The sequence below is a fragment of the Chiloscyllium plagiosum genome, chromosome 15, assembly GCF_004010195.1.
Source record: "Chiloscyllium plagiosum isolate BGI_BamShark_2017 chromosome 15, ASM401019v2, whole genome shotgun sequence".
NCBI classification, from domain to species: domain Eukaryota; kingdom Metazoa; phylum Chordata; class Chondrichthyes; order Orectolobiformes; family Hemiscylliidae; genus Chiloscyllium; species Chiloscyllium plagiosum.
In genome coordinates, this window is record NC_057724.1 from 8,684,127 (window position 1) to 8,708,640 (window position 24,514).

The window sequence follows — 24,514 nt, forward strand, 5'->3', positions numbered from 1 at the left end:
CATCGTACCCCGTTCTTGTGAGGGCATCCTTGAGTACTTCCAGGTGTCTGTCACGTTCCTCCTCATCTGAGCAGATCCAGTGTATGCATAGGGCTTGTCCATAGGGAATGGCTGTTTTAATATGTTTTGGGTGGAAGCTGGAGAAGTGTAGCATTGTGAGGTTGTCTGTGAGTTTGCGGTAGAGTGTGGTGCTGAGGTGTCCGTCCTTGATGGAGATGCACGAATCATTTCTGAACAGGTTGATTCGAAAAAATAGGTTAGTCACATGTGTTCAAGTGATTATTAATTATTGTGTTCAATGACCTAATAGAAAGTCCCAAGGTGACTAACAAAAAGTCAAACAAATCTTAACACTGTGCCCATTTAAGGTCATACAAGGACAGCTGACTTTAAACGTTAGTAGAAGAGGTCATTATTAAAGGTAAATGTTAAAGAGGGAAGGAAATGTGTTAAAGAGAGTTAGACAACAATATTTGGGATAGAATCCCAGAGTGTGGGGTATAGGGAGCGGAAGACAGGTATACCAATGATGGAGATGTTTAAATTGGTGATGTTCAAATGAATAAAGTAAGAGGAATAAAGAGATCAAAAGTTTTGTATTGCAAGAGGATACTACAAAAATAGAGAGGAAATAGTCCATGGAGAAATTTGGAAACAGCAATGAGAAATTTAAAGTTGAGATGTTACTGAGGTATCAATTAATGGAGGTGGCCAAGAACACACAGGAAGCAGATAATGATTTTATGTGAGTTAGGGCTTGGGCTGTAGTGGTTTTAATTAATTCACATTTGAGCAGGCTACAGGATACCCAAGGATAAATGCCAACAGTTGGTCTATAAGTAACAATCATGTGGGAGTTTTAGCAAAGAGAAGTTGAGTCAAGTACAAAATCTGGTGATGTTACACAGGTGGGAAAAAACTTGTCTTATTGATGGTGCAGGGATATAATAGGACTCTCATTTTAGAGTCAAATATCATACCAAGGTTCCCGAGGTTCACCCTCAGACTACTGTTAATGAGTGATAGAGTTTATCACAGGGACCAATGTCAATGTCTTAGCCAGCTCAATAGTTAGTTGGTGAAAAGTTCCGAAGATCTCAGTATTTGATACAGGATGATGTGAAATGAAAAGAGGTAATAGGAAATGGGAGGCGGAGACGGAGTTTAAGGAGGAAATTCCGAACTCTGTGCAGGTGGCTTAGTGCACAGCACTGAAAGAAGTGTGATTACAATCGGGGACACTTAAAAGACCAATGCTAGAAAAGTCCATATTTCCCAGGGGGTTGAGGGATGGCATGAGATTGTTGAGGTAGGGATGAGCGAGACTATGGTTGGATTTGAAAATAAGTATCAGAATTTTAAAATTAGACATTATATAACTGATGTATGTCAGTGATCCCAGAATTGCTGAGTGAACACATCTTACATCAGTTTGTACATGGATTATAAAGCGTAGAAAATGAGGGATTGGCCAATAGTAACAATGGATAAGAGGTTTAGCAACAGATGAGTTTATTTGATGATATTGTTATAGTAATAATAAGCTATCTCAGTAATGGAGGCCATAAAGGGAAGGTTAATGGGCTAGTAATCAAGAAACCCAGCTTAATATTCAAGAAGCAGGGGTTTGAACTCTACTATGGCAGATGATTATATTTAAATTCAGAAAATATCTTGAATCAAAAGCTAGCCCAGCGGCAACCATGCTGGTTATCATTAAAAATAAATTTGGCTGACGAATGCCCTTTCGTGAAGAAATTCTGCAATCCTTACAGGTGTGGCTCACATGTGAGTCCAGACCCACAATGCTGTTGACTTTTAATTGTCCTCTGACCAATAAGGATGGGCAATAATTGCTGGCTGAGCCACCGACATCCATATCCCATAGACAAATGAAGAAAAGGGGTCCATGAGGTCATTCAATGTCAAAGATGAAATCAACAGGTCGTACTGAGGGATTGCACCAAATGTTATATTGCAATTATTGCAGATCACATTCACCGCCTTTCCCATTTAGAAGGGATTAATGGAATATTCACTTCATTTCCCGTTCTTCAGTTGATCAAAAAATTAAAACCATGGAAATTGTCACCATAAAGGGAAGCATTTGGCCCATTGTATTGGTGATTTCTTTTTGAAAGAACAGTCATGCTTCCTCGGACATTCCCGTTCTTTGTTTGTGGGACTGCATGTATCTGGATCACATGTACCGACACAGCTCGCTTTTAAAATTATTCATGGAATCGGCTTCCTTTTAAGATTCTGTGTTCCAAATCACACCACCACTTTGAATGGAATCATTTCTCTTCACGCTGCCTTCAGATTATTTGCTGATCATTGTAAATCTCTCATGTCTATTGGTTAACCTATTCACCAGAGCCAATAGTTTCTCTCTATCTCCTGCTGAAAAAAATCCTCACTCTCTTGAAAACCTGTATTAGGTCACTTCTCAATTGTTCCTTTTACAATGGAATCTATTCAAACTTTTCCAACCTCTCCATGTAACTGAAGTTACTCATTGTCAGTCACATAGTGGTAAACAGAATTTCCTCCAATTTTGTAAAGCAGGGAAGGGTATCAGGGAATCGTCCTTTAAGTGTAGTCATCCTGGCACTGGAGAAGGTATCAGTAGTTTGCAGGTTCAAATCCCATCAAGACAAATGGCAAAATTGAAGTCAATAAATTTAGGAAATTTTAGAATTGAAAATAAAAACCATCAGAGAAAATGGAGGGTTGTAAGAAGCCAACTGGATTCCTCATGTTATCAGCTGAAAAGATCACAGGCAGATTTATCTGGTCTGATTTAAACATGTCTTCAGTCCCACACAATTGTTTATCTTTTACTGTCACCACAGTAAATACAGAAGTGCATTTAAGTACCCCACCTTTTATTGTAACTTTATTGCATTATTGTATTTAATCACCTTATTGCCACATCATCCATATTTCACAAAAATATTTGATAAAAATAACAGTTTAAGGCTGCAATATTGAATCCATTGTTCCTAATTTGTTCCCATTTTTTCCAACAATGTTCAAACCTTGTCATGTTACAAGTACAATACATTGAATTTAATATCTTTACAAATCTAATACGTTATTTCTGCCTTTCTCTACTCTGTATTCAGGATTTCTCTGCAGTACCTCCTGCATTTCTATAAACCAGGTAAGGGAATCTCCAGACATTGCCAAGACCCACAGCAGAGCCAATCACCAAGAGCAAGTAGTCAGTCTTCGAGAATTAGGTACCTCACTCCACATTCTCATCACCTTCACCCACATGTTCACTGAAAGTTGACAGACAGGAGGCTGGAAGAACACAGCAAGCCAGGCAGCATCAGGAGGTGGAGAATTCAACATTTCAGGTCAAAACCCTTCATTAGGATAAATGAACAAATCAGATGTTAAACTTTCTCAGACTAAATGGTTCATGCCAAAAGTAAAACATTTCCTCACAACAGAAACAATGTCTTCTATATTTAGCAGAAATTTCAATAGTTGGTAATTTCAAAACATTCTGAACCTCACAGAGAGACTCTGCAATTCCCAGCAACCAAATTCTCCAAATGATTAGCATATTCAAAGCTGCATATAGATTTACTGCCCTGTTTTGATAATACACTAATGAGTCATTTGCATGACAGATTGTCATTCTGTCAAAGGCCCAGTTAAAACTGATTCTGTCTGATCTTTTTCTGGACAATGACCAATGAATCTTTCACCTGCTCAAGGGTTGAAGGCAGACTTCGAGGAAGATGCTTTTGTTTCAACACATTTAATTTTTCACTTGGCCAAACATGGGTGAAAATTGATTCAGCTTTCACCAGTAAATGTCCCTAAAGGGTGTAACACAGTTTTAATTAGTCTCTGATTTTTTTTTTTAGTATTCATTATTCAATATATTGCGAAACATTTGTTTTGCAGCTTAATTGCATCAGTTTTGAGAACTTTCATTATCAAACTGTAATTATGTTATGGTAACTGTTTCAGGACTATGTTACAACAAAGGGTCAGAAACTCAAACTGTTACAGATGATTATAACCTTTCATACCAAAATGTGCTTTTAAAATAAGGCTGCTAGCAAGACAAACTAACTGCAGGTATATATTCAGTGATAGCTGGCAACGTTTTGTGTCGTATTAAAGGATGAACACCTAATGATGTTAAAATAAACTTGAAGTAGTGAGATGGCTGAATATCCTTCCTGTTCTTCGAAGAGAACATCCTCTTTCAGGCATTTTTGTGGAATGCCCTTTAAAGAATACACAAAAGAGAGGTTAAAAATTAACATTTTAACAGTGTTCTATATTTTATTATTCGGGTACTATAGACTGGAGAGTCTCTAGCATGCTGTGGAATTCACAGCATAAGAACAGCCAATATGCGTCTCTCTGCCAGAGGTAAAGAAATCATGATAATCTCTTACTTTTAATGCTGAACAAGTGTTGAAAACTGAATTGGGACAAAGGAAGAGTCTCAAAAATTGACTGTTGAACTGCAAATGTTAAATTGTACAGGTACAACCCAAAAAAGCTATCCTGCCTTTTCCTAAAATATATTGAAAAGACTTCAATCGTGAACAATTCAGAGACTAATTTGAATAATCATTTTTCCTTTACACATCACCTCTTGTTTCTATTCTACATGGATGATTTTGTATTACAAATTTTTACATGTTTAGTAATTAAATAAAAACAGAGGTATACTGGAGAAACTCAGCAAGTCTCTGTCAGTGGAGAATTGTGCAGAGTTAAGATTTCCAGTCACAAATTATTCCTCTTCGGAACCCACTTCTCATCACCGTTTGTCAGCAGCACAGCACTTGTCTCTTTTCCACCTCTCTTCAGTATCAAAGAGTCGTACTAATGTGCTAAGTTACTCTAGCACTTTTTGATTTATTTCAGATTTCTCCCAGTCCAGAAACACTGTGTTGTTCTCTACTTAGCATCAATTGGTTGGTAGTTTGGAAACAATCTTAAACTACAGAAAGAACATCAGAACACTGGAACAGGAGGAGGCCATTCAGCCCCTTACACCATTCAATGAGATTATGGTAGATCTATGATAACCTGTTTCGATATGACTACCTTTGACTCATATTCCTTTATACCTTTTCTTAACAAAAATGTATCTATCTCAGATTTAAAACTAACAATGGATGTAGCTTCCACTGCCCTTTATGGAAGAGACTTCCAAACATCTATCACCCTTTGTGTGTCGAAGTGCTTCCTGACATCTCTCCTGAATGGTCCGGCCCGATTTCTCAGACTATGTCCCATAGTTCCACAATCGCTAACCAGTGGAAATAGTTTATCTCTCCTGTCATTTCCTAAAATATATTGAAAAGGCTTCAATCAGATAGCCCATCACCTTTTAAATTCTGGAGAATAAAGGTTTCTTATCATTCCTGTAAACCTACATTGTACCGCCTGCAAGGGCAACATATCCTTCATAATGTGTGTTACACACATCTGCCATCGGTGAGGTTCAACAAATGTTTTGTATAACTGCTGTCAGGGCTCTGCATCTTTATACCTCAGTCCTCTAGATATACAGGCCAGCATTTCATTAACTTTTTTGATTATTTTCTGCACCTATTCATGGCAATTTAAACTGAACCCCCAAGTCTTTTTGGGCATCCATTGTATTTTATTTCATTCCTGTCAGAAAGTTCCGAAGAAGACTGAAATTAAAAATCAAAATCCCTGAATCATCAATGTACACCGATCACCAAATGAAAATTTAATAGAAGCTCGTGTCATGCTTTCATAAAATGTCCTCTAAAGGGTGTGTTTAATGGTCATTGTTAGAGAACGCAGATAAAGCCAATCCATTATGTTCCATTTTTGAACAATGATGAATGGTTCCTCCACTTGCTCATGGATTGAGTGTAAATCTTGTGGCCTGTTTTGTCTGTGAAATGTCATCCTTTGTCCTGCTCCAGGAGTCAGGTTAAGGGTAATCAATCAAATAAGATCCATTTGATTTCAATCACTACAATACCATGCTCCTCGAAGCTTCCTAAAATATTTGTCTTTTTGAGATTATCATAAACTCTAATATTCTGCCTTATTTTACCCTGTGTGCTTCTGGATTACCACCAGTCTCTAGACTTGGCAGCGCCCCTTTTTATCCTTCTGGGGACATACCTATCTTGTGTCCATCAAAATCTTGCTTTTCAATGCTTGCCTCTGATTTGTCATAAACTTTCCTTGAAGAAGCTGCAACCAGTTCACTTTTGCAAGAACATCTCCCAGCTTTACTGGACTGGCAGTGAAATTGCCACCCAGTTTGAAGCAGTCTCAGTTAACAGAGAACATAGAATACTTTTAGGAAATAGGTCTCTACTCCATCTGTGAGTCCCACCAGTTTCTCTGGGATATCTCACACTCTGTCTCTATTACTGTACCCATCTCCCACCAAGGCTCACGCTCTCCCATTCTCACTACTGCCTGCATCTTCCCACACTCGCTATCACCCACCCCAACCAATGAGCTCACTGATCCAACATGTCTTCTATGCTGCTTGATCACTCATTCAGGATACCTCCATACTGGCACCAAAAGTAACAGCTTTGCCACCCATGACCTGTAATATCTGCCTGTCTCTCATTTCAGGAGGAAAATGGCAGAGACTCAGGACAGGCATTGGACAGATATTATAGGCTGCCCTTGACTTACTGTGCTGGGACATCTGAAGGCTTGCTCCTTTACTGGACTAAAGCCTGTTAATAACTATGACAACCATCCTTCATCTCTGCATTAAATTGCAAATCAAGACAGAAGTACCATTGTCCTGCTGTCTCTGGCTGAGGGGGCAAGACATTAAAAGGCAAAGTAAGGTAGTACAAGGCAGGAATGCTGGAAATGGGCTTGCTGAGCTGGGAATAACCCGTATGAGAATGTGTGGTCCGTGCGTATGCGTGTGTGTGTCTGAGTGTGTGCATTTGTGTGTTTGTATGTGTGTGTGTGTGGGCATGTGTGTGTCTGTATGTGGTCATAAAGAGCTTGGAGGGGGCATGATCATATTCTCAACATATTAAACTCAACATTGAGTTCTGAAGGTACCACGTTCCTCCAGCTGACATTGAGACTCACTGGAGCACTGCAGCACGCCTCAGTGAAATGTTGGCCTGGCAGCATGGTGAGGTGTTGAAGTGGCAGGTAACTGCAAGCTCAGGACCATCTTTATCGACATGTCAGGGTGACTTGGAGATAAGATACCTGCCTCTGTGCAGTTATTTCAGGAATGTACAGGGCTGAAGTGAGAACGAAAGTTAAGACATAAAAGGGAGGTTATGAAATATGAAGGAAAATTCAAAGATGTTTTAGCAGTACATTAAGAGTATGAAGATGACTAAGGAAAGGATTGAGCCTATCAGAAGAAGACAGAGTAATTCATGACTGGGTACAGAAGATGTGTACATGTTCCTCCATGAGTATTTCACACAGCGATCACCTTTCATCATTTCATTTCATCTCCCCAGTGTAGCACTGATGGAGTTCCGATCCACAAGGGAACACCAAGAGGAGCAAACTAAAGGGGCTATTCCTGTTCCTATGTTCCTTTGTAACAGCCAATTTGAATAAATTTGAATAAGTCAAATAAAAGTAATCAAACTGTTGCAGTTGACAGCACTCTTTTCAAATTTACAAAAGATCTTATATCCATTTAAATTCTTTGTCTTTTGTTCAACAGGTTTGTTAAGGGTATAGCAACAGTGCTGAGTTTCAGAACAAGCTTATGATATAATCCACTCATGGCAATTGAACTTAAAACTTCACACATCGTCTTAAGCATTGGAATATCAAAAAATAGATGATATTTTTGTTTCCTTAGGGGTGATTTGGCCTTGACCCACAGTAAGTTCCTAAAACAAATATCTTTGCCTCGACAAATTCATTCCAAGCTAAATTTAGAACCAAATTGGCCTTGTGTAGTTGATCAAAATGATGTAAATGTCCTTTCCAGTTGAGGTTAAAAATGCCAAGTTGTTGATGTAAACAGAACAGTTACCAAGCCCTTTGATTATTTTGTTAGATAATCACTAAAATGTTGCCAGTGTATTTTGCATTCCAAACGGCATAACTTTGCACTGATAAAGTTCATCCAGTGTCACTCCCCCTGATGAAGGGACAGTGTTTTGAATGCTTGTGATTTGAAATAAACCTGTTGGACTATAACCTGGCGTCATGTGACTTCTGACTTTGTCCACCCCAGTCAAACACCAGCACCTCCACTTCATTAAAGCTTTTTGGGTTGTGAGGCACTGCAACACCATGGTCCCTTCTGTAACTGGGGAGGAGTTGATGTAGGAACAATGTCATTGAACGATTACTCGAGCGAACCACAGAAATGCCCTGGATCAACAGGTTAAAATTTCACTCTGACAATTGGTGAAATTTAATTTATTATATCTGGAATATCTGACTATCGACTGCAATAATCACTATATGGCAAGCACAAATTGTTGAAAAAGCCTATTTGGTTCACTCATGTCTCAAAGGATACAAAATTTGCCATCTTCACAAGATTCCAGATCCATGGCAATAACAATACGGTTGACTCAGCTGCCTCTGAAATGGCCTGGCAAACATTCAACTCAAGAATAATTAGGGACAAGACTTGGAAGCAACATTCATAACCATCAATGAAAGAAAAACACCTTAATAGGAAACAGGAACAATATGTTGAGATGACAGGACAAACTGTGAAAGGAAAGGAAGCCAGTTCATTTTATGCGAACTTGTAAAAGGTGGTACAATTTTATTGAAGGTCTGTACATTGTATGGACCAAACCAAAAATAACTTTAGCCTTTGTTTTGGGTATTGTTCCATGTGTTTAGAAATATTACGAGTGACTGTCATTGTGCAGTGTATTAATTTCAATTTACACCATGCACCCAGAAAGTGGGACATCACAATGATTTATACTTCAAATTAAAGATGCTGTTTTTTGGCAATATTTTTATCAGAAGCTTGTTTTACAGTTCTGAAAAGACACTGAACAATTTATTTTGTAAAAGATAACCTTCAGTCTCGAAGATGTTTGGCAAAAATCCAATCTGAGCTGTTCAAAACATTTTGCTTTTGTTTGACCAGAGTTTAACTATATCTTGAAGGTACGGTGAAAAGTGTTTTGTTGCCACAATCCAGCAGCATTTTGAGTTACAATTTACAAAAATAATAAAAGGAAATTACTTAAATAGAGTTCAGCTTCTGTTAAATTGGGGTCTCAAGCCCGAATCCAGGGTTTCTGCAAGGTCTCTGCAAGGTGTTCTGTTCGTCATGGAGTCCTGCTCCAGGAACAACAACAACAACGAAACAGAGAGAGAAATCAGGAGCAAGAGGGCCACAGAAACAGACAAAAAGCAGGTATGTGGTTTATGAAGTGGGAAGGTCATAGGTTATCTATTTAGCATTGCAGATGTGTCAGAACAGAGTGTACAATTCTAGTTATTGTAAAACTGTGGTTAAAACGTTCAGAACTACATTCCAGGTTGCTGTTATTCATAGAATATTTAAGCCTCATTGAGCAACCCCCTTCAGCCAGAAGTGTCATGTAGGTGATCCAAATCGGCCTTCACCTAAGACACAATCAAGAAACATCATGATATCTTCAAATCAAGAAACAGGTGGAGAAACTGGATACAATAAACTCCTTTCCTGGACGAGTGCAGTTCCAGAAACAGAGAACAAGCTCAATACCATCCAGGACAAAGCAGCCAACTTGACAGGCACCACATTAAGCACTTTCACCATTGACTCCCTTTGCTTTTACACAGTGATGGCAGTGTATATCATGTACAAGATACTGTCCAGGTCTTGCTGCATATGGATACAGACTGGTACAGTTCCTCAGGAGTCATGAACAGTGCTGAACGTTGTGCAGTATCAATAAACATTGGCACTTTTGATCTCATGCTAGAGGTGAGGTCATTGATGAAACATGCATATGGCTTGCTTGCCTTTAATGATTGGGGAACTGGGTACAAGAGTCAGGAGGTCATGTTGCAGCTTTATAAGACTTTGGGTAGGTCACACTTTGAGTACTGTGTACAATTCTAGTCGCCACATTACAGCGACTCAGACTGAGTAGAACAGTTATGGGGAAGTTTGGTATCAGGCATGTGAAAGCTATGTCCTGCTCAGTGCAACTGATATGAAGTAATTCTTGGCAGGTTTGCTTTGGCAAAGGCACTGCTGATGGACCTTTCTTGACATTGAATGTGGAGGAATTTACAACATTACCATTGACAGTACTTTTGAGGTGGTTTCTGCTAGTTCTCCAACTCTCTGAAGCATATAGGAGCACAGAGTTGCTACTATCTAGCAGGACCTCAGGTTGCTAGTGTTTTAGATTAATTAACATTCGATTTTTCATGTCATGAAACTTCAATCATGCTCCTGCTTCAATCCCAGTGCTAATACCTAGGATTCCAACCATTATGTATCATGGACAGGAGCTCCTGCTCTCGGAACAACACCCACCCACAGTCTGCAGTGGCTGGATTTCCTTCCATTAACCACAGGATTGAGGGACCTGCTCCACACAGATCTTTGTCACTAGCGCTGACTAAAAACACTGCTTGACCATGTATGATGCTGATGGTGGTGTCCCTGCTGGCACAGTTCAGTCGTGACTTGTTGATTGGTCCCATCTCTCCACAAGGACACATGTTTAAACCCTTCAATCTCATCTGATCAATCCAGAAACTCGGGAAGTCCTTTCATCGCTGTTAACAAATACTTGCTTCACTGTTGGCAAACCACCAAAAACTATTAACAATGTTTCACAGTGATAAAACCAGTTACCTTAATGCCCCCAATTGGTCAAGTTTTTGGAAAATTAGTGAAGGTTGTCAGGAAGGTACAAGAACCCTAGCCTGGTGGGGCTCAACCCGACCCCACTCTCTAGATCAGCCAGAGGCAAGTTAGGACACAGCAAAGATCAGAGCAACTCGCCTTCTGACCAGAAAAGGAGAGAGAGAGACAGAGAAAATCAACCCATGAAGGGAGAGAAAACTACAGGAAAAGAATTAGATGAAGTTATGAGTATCTGGGAAGTATTTAAGTTTCTAAAGAATTGGGCAGTTAGAAATAAAGTTGTTAAAGTTAAAATTGTAGAGTTTAGTTTTAAATAAAGTTGTGACTGTTACACTGACTGCTGACTTGTGCTGTGTCATCATTTCCCTGTTTCTGGAAGAGGTACCTGAGTAAATTCATTTCACGTGTACTGGTTGAGTCTGCAGGGTCATAGAGACATCGTGAATGGAACAACATTCACAATTTGCAACCAAAAATGAGAAAAATAAAAGAAAAATAATAATGGTCTCAATGACTGAACACAGAGCAGTGACAGCATTAAGAGAGTAACTGAAAGTGCAAACCTTTTATGCCAGAGTTTCACATATCATGAGTCATGTAACTCCAGAAAGGTATATTCTGACCTGAATCTATGGCATAATGCAAGAGTGAAAATGTGTCTCAGGAAGAACTTTGTGTATGTCAGAATGGAGTTTTAATTCAGTTAAAAATCAGGAAAATATAAATATGATTTGTAATGATGACCTATTGATATTTCTAAATAATGATTTATAATGGTGACACCTTGATTCACTAATGTCTTCAGGGAAGAAAATTTTCCATCTTCACCAAACTCCAGATCCATAGTACTGCTGTTTACAATTATCTGTCCTTGAAATGTCTGAACAAGCCTTTTGGTTAAAATAAAATTCAGGATGGGTGGCAATATTGGCTTTGGAGGTGACACACGCATCTCATGAATAAAAAGAAATTGCCCATATGAATAATTGAGGAGAAAGTGAGGTCTGCAGATGCTGGAGATCAGAGCTGAAAATGTGTTGCTGGAACAGCGCAGCAGGTCAGGCAGCATCCAGGGATCAGGAGAATCGATGTTTCAGGCATAAGCCCTTCTTCAGGATTCCTGAAGAAGGGCTTATGCCCGAAACATCGAGTCTCCTGATCCCTGGATGCTGCCTGACCTGCTGCGCTGTTCCAGCAACACTTTTTCAGCATATGAATAATTGTAATGATCTATTAAGTGAGCTGTACAAATGATGAAAGAAAAGAAACTAAGTTCTATTTGTGTAATTATGTAATAGATGCTGTTATTTTGGTTGAAGGTCTGTCCATTCTTTGCACAAAATCAAAAACCTGTTTGACCCATTGTGGTGTAGTCTTAGACTTTGTTTTAAGTTCATGAATTGCTGTATGTGTCTCCATATATACAAGAGTGAGTGTGATTGTTCAGTGCATTAATTTCAATTTACAGCAAACCTTGTTTTAACCGGCACCCTTGATAAACTGGGAAAAAATTATATACTTGAAATACCAGATGTTCAGTGTATTATCGTCATCTCTGAGTGGTCAGTTGAGGGTGCAAATAAGAAGGTTCTCAACAGGTAAGTTTTATTTGAGGCAAAGTTGTATTACTATTTAAATGATACATGCTATAAATAAAATATAACAGTGATTTGTGTCCCCACTGCATTATGTTTCTATTACTTAGTGTGTGTTTTTACATTGATTACGTGGACCTCTTGATGATTAAGCAAGCAGAGTGGGATATGAAACCACTGTATATTTTTAAATAAAAGTTGCAGTGGAGGGGTAGCACCACTGATGCAATTTCATTTTTATTTATTCACGGTTTGTAGGTGTTGCTGGCTGGGCCAACAGTTATCCCCCATTCCCAGTAGCCCTTGAGAAGTTGTGAGTGAGCTGCATTCTTGAACAGCAAAGACCCTTCCCTACCCTGATTGTAATCTCTTCCAATGCCTTCCGTTGGACAGAAGGTACAAAAATTTAAACAAATGTACCAACAGATTCAAGAACAGCTTCTTTCCCGCTGTTATTAGACTTCTGAATAGACCTTGCAAATTTCCAATTTAATACTAACCTTGTTCTTTGTGCACCTTTTCTGCAGCTATAAAATAATATTCCACAATCTGTTCTATTACCCTTGTGCATTTTATATGGTATGACCTGCCTGTATTGCACGCAAAATAAAACTTCATTTTCCATTGAGAGGAGTGTACAGTTGCAGTATCAAATTTGTTTACACATTTGCCATGATAAATATAAAGATAAGATGACATAATATTAAGAAGTGGTCAATTTGTAAGGATGCACAATAACATATGTATCTGTAGAAATGGAAATAGAGTAAATGAAAACCTCAATATTTCAATTGTGGAAAATAAATACATGTAACAATAATCAATCAAATCAAATATCAACAGAAAAGTGATGTAGGAACATCTACATCACCTATTGTTGGGCAGGAGTTCCAGGAATTAGACTCTGCAACAGTGAAGAAATAAAATATCAGTTTCAAATTAGAATGGTGTACGGCTTGCAGGGAGTTTTGAGGTGATAGCGTTCCTCTACATCATTTAAGCATAGGTTACTTCAATACCTGAGAAGTTATGCATGGTTATAAACATTGAGCAATCATCAGCGAACATCCCTACTTGTGACTTCATGGTAGAGGGAAGGTCATAGATGATTGGGTCTAGAATAATATTCTGAGTGGGTTTAAAAGGTGTTGTTTAAAGAGCTTTGGTGATTTTGGTGACATACACATCCCGAGAGGCACACACATGCAAACACACACTCTCACATGCACTCATACTCACACACATGTACTCTCACGCACACACACTCACACGTGCACACTCACACTCTCTCCCACACACACCCCCTCTCTCTCTCTCTCTCCCTCACATGCACACACATACATACAAGTTTATGGGGTGAATTTGCATTTGCAGAATTGTAATTGCAGACACTTTCTATTTTGTTCAAAAAGCACACAGTCTGCAAGCAGTCCAAGCATGTGATATTTTATAAATTCCAACTTTGGAAGTAGAACCAGTCTGACTCAAGTTTGGGATAGAGACAGACTCTAACTTCATATGTTTAATACATTGCATGAGCTGAGATGTCACCTTTTGTAAATAAAACCTTAAATTATCTTGAGAATGTGATTTGAAAGAAGTTCTTGGATTTACATATTAATGAACCGAAACCTGTAACCCATTCTAAAAGATGAAAGGCTGAACAGCAATCTAGGTTTGTTCAATATATCATATCAGTTGCATACATGACACTGTGATCTATTACTAGAAATTCTGTGTCTTATGATCCTGCAGCACAGATACCTGATGAAGGAGCAGCGCTCCGAAAGCTAGTGCTTCCGTATAAACCTGTTGGACTATGACCTGGTGTAAAAAGGCAAAAGTGAGGATTGCAGATGCTGGAGACTTGGTGTGTGATTTTTAACTTGGTCCATCCCAGTCCAACTTCAGCACCTCCACATCATCGTATCTAAACAAATAAATATTACTCAGTGAAGAACCCTTTTGTCTCTGACACATAACACGGTAAATTCAAACATCATTCCAGAGTCATGAACATGTAATCCAGGATGACCCTTCAATGCAGTACTGAGGGCATCTTCAAAAATGGAACTAGTGAATTCAAGGGCACATTTGTCAGGTGGATCTAAATGTTTCCCCTTTGCACTATTTTGAGGCAGTGCAGGAAAACTGTTTCCAGTGACCCCCAGGTAATATTTATGCACAAATATCAATATTATCTCTTCGCTAACTCATTGCTATTTATTGGAGCTTGTTGTTCTCAAATTGACTGCTACGTTTCCCCACATCACAACATTTAATACATTTCAAAGTGACTGTGTTTACATTGATACATTTAACAAATTTAGGTTAATATGGAATGCACCTGGAAAATATAGGAAAGGACTCTAATGGAGGATACAATCATCTGTTCAAGCTGAATCTCCTCCTTACCTGACCTGGGTTCAGATTTCTTGTGTGGACCAAGATCTAAGATTGTCACTATATATCTCAGGACTTCACTGACCCTGCTTCCAATACATCAGTCTGGAAAATCTCACATTTGGCATTGGAGTGGATTGTCACAGAAAATTGTGGCCATATTTTAGAGAAATGCCTGTTGTATTTCAGTACTGAGGGAAGGTAAGTATATAAAGTAATTAGTGAGGGGATATTGGTAAGCGAGTCGGTAAGGGACTAGGGTGTTAGTTAGATGAGGGAGTTGGGATATAAGTGGGTAGTGAGCGGGTGGTTGTCAGCAGAGTAAGGGGGTAACACAGCAGGTTGTTGGTTGAGGGGAATGTGACAGATGAGAAAGGGGGTTTAGTGAGTCAATGGATTGTGGGCACAGGTATTAGATGTCCACAGACAGAGGATGGGTCAGCTATCCAGTGGGCACAGGTCAATTGTTGTATGTTGTTGACTATCCAGAGACTGGCAGCTCATGGTTATGCCAAATATCCATTGATGTATCTGCCAGCCCATCAATCCATTGATCCATGTGTCCTTTCATCTATGAATCTATCATTCCATCTCTCCCGATACAGCAATTCAAGGTGCTCATTCCCGATTCATTACCAATGATTGCTGTCTGATTTTGGGGTATAAATATATGTTAATATACGGGAGATGATGAGTTCTCTGATGCAGCTGCTAAAGTTAGAGTTAATTACAAAAATATTCTCAAGTTCTCTTTCTGGAATTAGAATATTTTCTGCTTCCTTACAAAATTGTGCTGCAACAGTTTATTCATTCGTTCTTCATATGATCATCATTTTTCATGACATCCTGATCTCAAGGCCTCATGCTGTTAGAATATATCTCCACAGCTTTCATCAATCTAGGGTTCTGGGGTTTTGAAGAGCACTTGAAATAAGCAAGTTCCAGAGTCTGACTGAGAAAACCAGTAACTGAGGATTTCAGATACAGTGCTGTAAATATACCTGACGTAGATAATGCAAGCATTTCAAAGAATAACACTTTAAAGGATATTCAAAATTCATAGATTAACAGTTCTACACAACTGTCAGGGCTCAGATGTTTCATTTTGAAAGCCATCTATTAGATGTATCTTGTTGTTTCCCCTGATTCAAACCCAAACTCCAAAACACTATACAGCTAAAAACCCATGGGATTGAATTCATCATAACCAAATTCTGAATGAAATGAAACATTTCCCTTTTCTTGTTGACTTGAATATTCTTTCTAAAGAGGTGAAATAATTCACTAAATTTTACTTTTCTCTGGATGCATTTAGGATCCATTACAGTTCCTCCTCCATTTCTGTAAACCAGGTAAGGGAATCTCCAGACGTTGCTCAGACCCACAGCGTAACCAATCACTGAGAGCAGGCAATCAGTCTCTGAGGACCAGTTCCCTCACTCCACATTCTCATCACCTTCAGCCACACTTTCATTAATAATAATCTAAGGGAAAAAAAAGGAAATGGTCAGTTCAGAAATGAGAATTTCACAGACTAAAACTCATGTTAAGACCATAAGACACAGGAGTGGGTGTAAGGCCATTTGGCCCATCAAGTCCACTCTGCCATTTGATCATGGCTGATGGGCATTTCAGCTCCACTTACAGACACTCTCCCCGTTGCCCTTAATTCCTTGCGAGATCAAGAATTTATCAATCTCTGCCTTGAAAACATTTAACATCCCAGCCTTCACTACGCTCCGTGGCAATGAATTCCACAGGCCCACCACTCTCTAGCTAAAGAAATGTCTCCTCATTTCCATTTTAAATTGACCCCCTCCAATTCTAAGGCTGTGCCCATGGGTCCTAGTCTCCCCACCTAACAGGAACAACTTCCCAGCGCCCACCCTTTCTAAGCCATGCATTATCTTGTAAGTTTCTATTAGACCTCCCCTCAACCTTCTAAACTCCAATGAATACAATCCCAGGATCCTCAGCCGTTCATCATATGTTAGGACTACCATTTCAGGGATCATCCATGTGAATCTCTGCTGGACATGCTCCAGTGCCAATAGGTCCCTCCTGAGGTGTGGGGCCCAAAATTGGACACAGTATTTTAAATGGGGCCTAACCAGAGCTTTATAAAGTCTCAGAAGTACATCGCTGCTTTTATATTCCAACCTTCTTGAGATAAATGACATCATTACATTTGCTTTCTTAATCACAGACTCAACCTGCAAGTCAACCTTTAGAGAATCCTGGACTAGCACTCCGAGATTCCTTTGTACTTTGGTTTTATGAATTTTATCATCGTTTAAAAAATAGTCCATGCCTGTATTCTTTTTTCTAAAATGCAAGACCTCGCATTTGCTCATGTTGAATTTCATCAGCCATTTCCTAGACCACTCTCCTAAAATGTCTAAATCTTTCTGCAGCCTCCCCACCTCCCCACTACCACCTGCCTGTCAACCTAACTTAGTAAGATCGGCGAACTTCGCCAGAATGACCCCAGTCCCTTCGTCCAGATCATTAATATAGAAAGTGAACAGCTGCGGCCCCAAAACTGAACCCTGACACCACTTATTAAGAGCTGCCATTTGAAAAAGAACGATTTATCCCAACTCTCTGCCTTCAGTCAGATAGACAAACCTCAATCCATGCCAATAGCTCACCTCAAACACCCATGGACCCTCAGTTTATTCACAGCCTCCAGTGAGGCACCTTATCAAAGGCCTTTTGGAAATCTAGATCGATAATATCCACTGGGTTTCCCTGGTCTAACCTACATGTTACCTCTTCAAAGAATTCTATCAGGTTTGTCAGACATGACCTCCCCTTACTAAATCCATGCAGACTTGTTCTAATCCAACCCTGCACTTCCAAGAATTTAGAAGTCTCATCCTTAATGATGGATTCTCAAATTTTACCTACACCCAAGGTTAGGCTAATCGCCCTATAATTTTCCATCTTTTGTCTTGATCCTTTCTTAAACAAGGGGGTTACAACAGCAATTTTCCAATCGTCTGGGACTTTCCCTGACATCAGTGATTTTTGAAAGATCACAACTAACCCCTCCACTATTTCCTCAGCCACTTCTCTCTGAACTCTAGGATGTAGCCCATCGGGGCCAGGAGATTTATCAATGTTTAGACCTTTTAGTTTTTCTAGTGCTTTCTTGTTTGTAATGGCTACCATACTCAACTATGCCTCCTGAATCTCCTTAATTGTTGGGATATTACTCATGTCTTCCATTGTGAAGACTGACACAAAGTACTTATTAAGTTCTTCAGCTATTTCCTTATCTCACATCACTAGCCTTTCTGTTAAAAGTGCAATTTTCCATTAGATTGTCAGATAAATGAGCAGAATTAGGCCATTCAGCCCATCAAGTCTGCTCTGCTGTTCCATCATGGATGTTATGTTTCTCAATCCTATTCTTCTACTTTCACCTGGTAACCCATGATCCCTTTACTGATCAAGAACCCTATCTTTCCCCTACTGTACACTGGTGTTTTCTGTTTAGCAGCAGTTTGTTGGTAGATTGGAAACACACTCAGGCTCTGAAGAGAGACTTTGCAGTTCACAACAATGAAAATCTCAAACCCATAGTATCTCTCAGAGTTTTACATGGGCTGAATGTCATGTTTTGATAAAATACTCATCCTTTGAAGGATGTGTTTGGTGGTCATTCTGTGGGATCCCAAGTACAATCCATTGACTTTGTTCCATTTTTGGACAAGGAAGAATGATTCTTCCACTTGCTCAGGTGTTGGATGGAAGCCTCAAGGAGGGCTGAAGCTCCCTAATAATTGTAACTGGAGTTAAAGCTGATACAGCTTCTCCGTTAGAGGTGACACTTCCACAATCGGAAGCCAGTCCCTTAGACTGTCTGAAAGGGGTGTGGCTCGAAAGCTCTCAGCCAGTTCTTGATGAAAATCCCCGAATACTTCTCCTGTTTATTGGTCAATTTCCATATTAAACATTTCTAATGCAAAATATCTTTCAGAACACTCCAAGTCAAAGTGTGGCTATTTTGCATGGACAGGTTTGAGTGCTGCAATCGTTCTGAAGGGAACAGGACAAAATGAATTTACTCCAAGTGGGAGCTCAGGCAAAGCAGAAAGCTGTTTGAACTTATTTGTTAAAAATGGGACAGTCCATGTTAATATCAGAAAACTAAAGGTGATCTACTGATGATAATGTTCGTTTCACATGTAACATGTATTTGCAATATTTGGATATGCCGAGTGACATTGAGAGAGAGAGGTACTGATGTAATGATATTGTGACTGGATTAGTAATCCAGAACATTAGGTTAATGATGTGGGGCATGAGTTTAAATCAAGACCCAGAACCCGATGCTGATAGCCCGGGGCACATTACAAAGACCCTGGCTGATGTCAAGCAGTGAATGGAGGAGGAGTGGAGGGTATCAAGAAGAAGGGAAAAATAACTCCATTGCAGTAAAATCTTGCATTAAACTCAGTCTTTCAAGATGGTGCCGAAATGTGGTGACACTTTGCATTTTGTACAAGAAAAGACACTTTTTGTTGTATTTTTATGTGCAATCATCACACTTCCACACCCACTGGTGTTTGTGAGACTGCCAAAAGATCATGCACCGAGCAAAGCTTCCAAAGAGCCAGATGGCTGAGCTGATCAGTAAATAACATTTGAAAGCAATGTAAGTATTTCAGTAATTAGCTCTGGATCTTACACTGAGAGAGTCCTATATAACTATACAATTCAGAATATTGCCTTATCCTATCAATAACCTACTCTAATACACATGAGGACTTTTTAACTATTAAAATGATGTTCTTTCAATTGGTGACTTGACAATAGTCAGAGGCAACAGTGTAGGAACCATATTATTTAATAGTTACTTAACTTTTCCAACTATAGAACTATTACACCTCACTTTAGTAAGCACAGTTATAATTTCGGCGATAACATTTCATGATGGAATGCTAAGAAAGCAACACAGATTTACATCTCTCTTATAATCTTCCAACTTTAAACATTTGGTTAGAGGTGAGACTGCCAGATCAATGGATAGGCAATCATGTTTTTCCCAAATCCATGTACATTTCACCTTGTAAAGGGATTACAAAACTACAGCCACACATTCAAAACTAATTCAAATTTCAGTGTGTAAAGTGAACTTGGGCAGCAGGAGATAATAATTATATTTCTTATTTCGATCACTCTCCGCTGGACATCAACAGCTCCCCTGTGGAGATCATGAAGAACACAAACTTTCTTGGCGTCCATCTGACGGAGAGTCTCACCTGGACCGTTAACATAGCCAAGAAAGCCCAGCAGCGTTTCTACTTTCTGCGCAGGCCGAGGAAAGCCCACTTCCCACCCCCCATCCTCATCACATTCTACAGAGGGTTCATTGAGAGTACCCTGAGCTGCTGCGTCACTGCCTAGTTCAGGAATTGCACCGGCTCAGATCATAAGACCCTACAATGAATAGTGAGGCCAGCTAAGAAGATCCTCGGGGTCTCTCTCCCCTCCACTACAGACATTTACACCACATTTATTCCACAAGACGAACAGCATTGTAGACAACCCCTCACATCCGTCATTAAAACTATGCTCCCTCTTGCCATCTCGCAGAAGATACCAGAGCATTTGGTCTCCCATGGCCAGACTGTGCAACAGTTTCTTCCCCCAAGCCATCAGGCTCCTTAACACAGTATAATTGAACACTATTCCATTTGCAATTCTTGGACAACTTCTTAAATCGCTGTGAAAACAATGTTTTAGTAATGACCATTCACTGTTACGATGTAATTTGTCCACCACTGTACCTATTGTCTTGTCAGGAATTACTGTGCTGTCTTGCTTGTTTTGCACTTTTCTGTCCACTTTATGCTTCTCTGTGTATGACAGTACTCTTGTATAGTCTGTGTGTTCATATAGCAAGTTGGTCCTGGAGGAATGCTGCATCTTTTTTATTGTTCCAGCTGTATATGACAAATAAAGTCACTCTACTCTACTCTAGTTATATGGGAGAAGACCCATTCATTTTTAGATGAAATCTTACATAGTTTTGCTTTGACTGAAGTTCAGCTTGGTTTAGATTCACTTGAAAGCTATTCCTTTTAAAACCAGCACTTTGCCCAAACTCTGAGGACAGGGAACAAATGCACTTTGACCATAAATGCTCTGAAAACAAATCATTTAACTCAATAGAAATGTCTTGTGTGGACATTGAATGATTAACTCAGCAGACATTCTCAGACACCTTAAACAGAGTTACATCTCTTGTGAAACACAGTAAGAGACTGACTTCTAACTCAGCAAGAATAATTCATTCATGAGAAGTTGAAGGACTTTTGCATCCAATTCTTGGGCAAGTGGAAGAATAGTTCATTGACGTCCGAAAATGGACCGAAGGAATCAGCCTTTGTCTTGGTTCTTACTGAATGACAATCAGCCAAACCCTCCACAGGACACGGTGAGTATTTCAACAAAACAAAACAGTAAAAACCCATGGAAGACAATGAGAGCTACTGTTGATTTGTAGATTTTGGTCATTGTGAATTGTAGACTCTCTGTGGACCTCTGGCTGTTTCTAACCTGACAGACATTGCTGCTAAATAGAGAACTGCGCAATTTTCGGATAGTCGTGGGGAGTGGTGACTATACATTTCACTTGAGATCTAGTCTGAGAAAGATTAATGTCTGATCTTGCCATTTTCACTCTTTTTTCTCAGGATACCGCTGATGAACACGGTGCTGTGGGTGATGAGAATGTGGAGCGGGGTAACTGGTCTTCGAAGACTGATTACCTGCTCTCAATGATTGGTAATGCAGTGGGTTTTGGGAATGTTTGGAGATTTCCTTACCTGACTTACAAAAACGGAGGAGGTATGGTAGACAAATTAAAAATATCGGAGAGTAAGAAAGGCAAATCTAAATGGATTGAATTGTTGACTTATCCTAAAAATTGCAGTTCAGTAAATAAGAAGTGTTTATTGCACTAAAAATGATATAGTAAATAATGTAAGGTTAAACAATTCCAATGTGAAACGATAAATTCAATCCCACAGCTAACAAGTTTGTATACTATTTTCTTATGAAGAGGGAGATATGTCAAGGTAATAGTTTAAAATTAGCAATGCGATGCATCAAATATATGCTATTTATAAAGCAAAGTAAATGGTTCATTTATCAATTTGGAATATATTTTCAAGTGATATTGTTTAGAATGCATGAGCCATCCACATCAGATATATTTACTGCACAGTGTGTGAAATCCTCAGAATAGCAGGCTCCTTAGTCAGGCCCTGTGTTCAGGCTTGTACATCAAACCTGCTCAAATCAGGGCTCTTCACAACCCACACCATTGGATTGATGGAAACCAAGGATAAATGTATAAGAAATGTCACAACATAACTGTGTAAAGTGACCTGAAAAGATATCTGATTGTGTTAGAGAGTGAAATTCACAAAATGGGAATTTGGGCATTCGTAGAGATTTCAGGGTAAATTTTAATCCAACCCACACAGTGTAAGCATGGAGTTTCAGCTTGAAAATTGAAATCCTTTCTGCTATTTTCCAGGTGCATTCCTTATTCCTTACTCTGTCATGCTGGCTCTTGTTGGGATACCATTGTTTTTCTTGGAGTGTTCCTTTGGTCAGTTTGCCAGCCTCGGGCCTGTTGCAGTGTGGAGGGCTGTGCCTATGTTACAAGGTGAATGTTTATTTTATCAATACAGTCACAGCAAATTCAAAAAAGCAATAGTGATGATTTAATAAATAATAATAAAAAACTTTCCTTATCTGACAAAGGTTTAAGCTGAACTTGCGTAGTAATGTTGCACTCTGATCTGCCATGCACATTATTAGGTGTGGTACATGCTGTCTACTGGCTTTTTGGCTCATAGTTTGTAAAGTTTTTTATAAAAAGGATGAATTGAAACCCAGGATTATGACATCACTGGTAAGGCAAAAGTTCATTGGTTGGTAATAGCTACTAATTTGACGATATCTGGTCGACATGGACGGGTTGCACCGAAGGGTCTGTTTCCATGCTATACATCTCTATGACTCTACGGCTATTATTGGTCACTTTCAGGTTGAAGGTCAATAAGGGAAATATTTACAGGTTACAAATTAAAAGATCAGTTGGAATTCTAAAAACAAAATCAAATTCAGAGTTTAGTAAATAAAATCGAGATGTGGGGCCAGGCAGTATATTGTACATTATCATCAAACCTGCTCAAATCAGGGCTCTTCACAACCCACACCATTGGATTGATGGAGACAAAGGGCAAACGTATAAGAAATGTCACAACATGACTGCGTAAAGTGACCTGAAAACTGCATGAAATGGGAGTTGATGGACCCAACTGAGGTTCGATGTGACCACATCTCTGACAAGTGTTGGTTGCTCTTGTGTATGACCTGTCCTTCTTTGTGTGCAGCTGCATCAAGCTGTGTGTAGCCCCTCAGTACACAAACACTAAGTCTAACTATGTACTGAGGTTCTACTTGTCCCTGGTGTTGTGAAGGATGGGACTGGTCTTATTGCTGCAGACTGTTCCAAGGAATTAGACTGTTCCATATCACCTGTCCTTTGTGAAGAAATTTGCAAAGGGAAAACACTTTTCATCACAAGTCTGTCAGGAAGACGTCAGTATGTAACATCCTCAAGACCCTGTGGGAAAAGGACAGGTTAGTCAGCAGATTGTCAAAGTCATTTGGCAGAATGCCTCATTGCCAGAATTTTCCAACAAGCGCCATGACATCGCTTGGCTCATGGTGGGAAGGGCAGTACCTGTGAGATTCTTCACATACGCCTGGATTGTCTGGATTCTTCACATACGCATGTTGCCTACAAAGCGGTTTAAGGAGGGGGAGTTTGTGACTGTCTCACATCTCCTGCTGGAATATGCCTTTGCAAAGGGAGACTGGAGAAAGATGCCACAACTGCCAACTATACATGAATGCATGAAGCATTAGACATAAGATGGATGAGCTTGAGGCTCTTTTGGAAATTGACAGATACGATATTGTGGAGATAACTGAGACGTGGCTTCAAGTGGACAGGGCCTGGGAAATGAATATTCAAGGATACACATGCTATCATAAGGACAGACTGACGGGCAGAGGGGGAGGGGTGGCCTTGTTGGTAAGGGACGATATTCAGTCCCTTGCGCCGGGGGATCTAGAGTCAGGGGATGTAGAGTCAGTGTGGATAGAGCTTCGCAATACTAAGGGTAAAAAGACCCTCTTGGGAGTCATCTACAGGCCCCCAAACAATAGTCTGGATGTCGGATGTAAGTTAAATCAGGAACTGAAATTGGCCTGTCGCAAAGATGTCACTAGAGTTGTTATGGGGGATTTTAACATGCAGGTAGACTGGGAGAATCAGGATGGTATTGGGCCTCAAGAAAGAGACTTTGTGGAGTGCCTCAGTGATGGATTCTTAGAGCAGCTGGTGCTGGAGCCGACCAGGGAGAAGGCAATTCTGGATCTGGTATTGTGTAACGAACCAGAATTGGTCAGAGACCTCAAAGTGAAGGAGCCATTGGGAAGTAGTGACCATAATACAATAAGCTTCAATCTGCAATTTGAGAGGGAGAGGGTACAGTCGGAAGTGACAATACTTCTGTTGAATAAAGGGAATTATGGAGCTATGAGGGAGGAACTGGCCAAAGTTCAATGGTGCAATACCTTAGCAGGGAAGACC

At 39.7% G+C, this 24,514-nt stretch overlaps 2 protein-coding genes across 3 annotated transcripts in view; one reads left to right on the top strand and one right to left on the bottom strand.

Moving 5' to 3' along the window:
* Positions 1-24,514, bottom strand: part of LOC122557539 (sodium- and chloride-dependent neutral and basic amino acid transporter B(0+)-like) — a 321,849-nt gene that overhangs the window by 142,460 nt on the left and 154,875 nt on the right. The window lies entirely within an intron of this gene.
* Positions 21,100-24,514, top strand: part of LOC122557090 (sodium- and chloride-dependent neutral and basic amino acid transporter B(0+)-like) — a 9,856-nt gene continuing 6,441 nt past the window's right edge. The window contains exons 1-3 of one of the 2 annotated variants that reach the window (XM_043704384.1): positions 21,100-21,274; positions 21,534-21,687; positions 22,382-22,513. In XM_043704384.1, coding sequence (XP_043560319.1) covers positions 21,203-21,274; positions 21,534-21,687; positions 22,382-22,513 — 358 coding nt within the window. In that variant the 5' untranslated portion in view covers positions 21,100-21,202. The remainder of the gene's footprint in view (positions 21,275-21,533; positions 21,688-22,381; positions 22,514-24,514) is intronic. The other variant, XM_043704385.1, reaches the window with a different exon arrangement.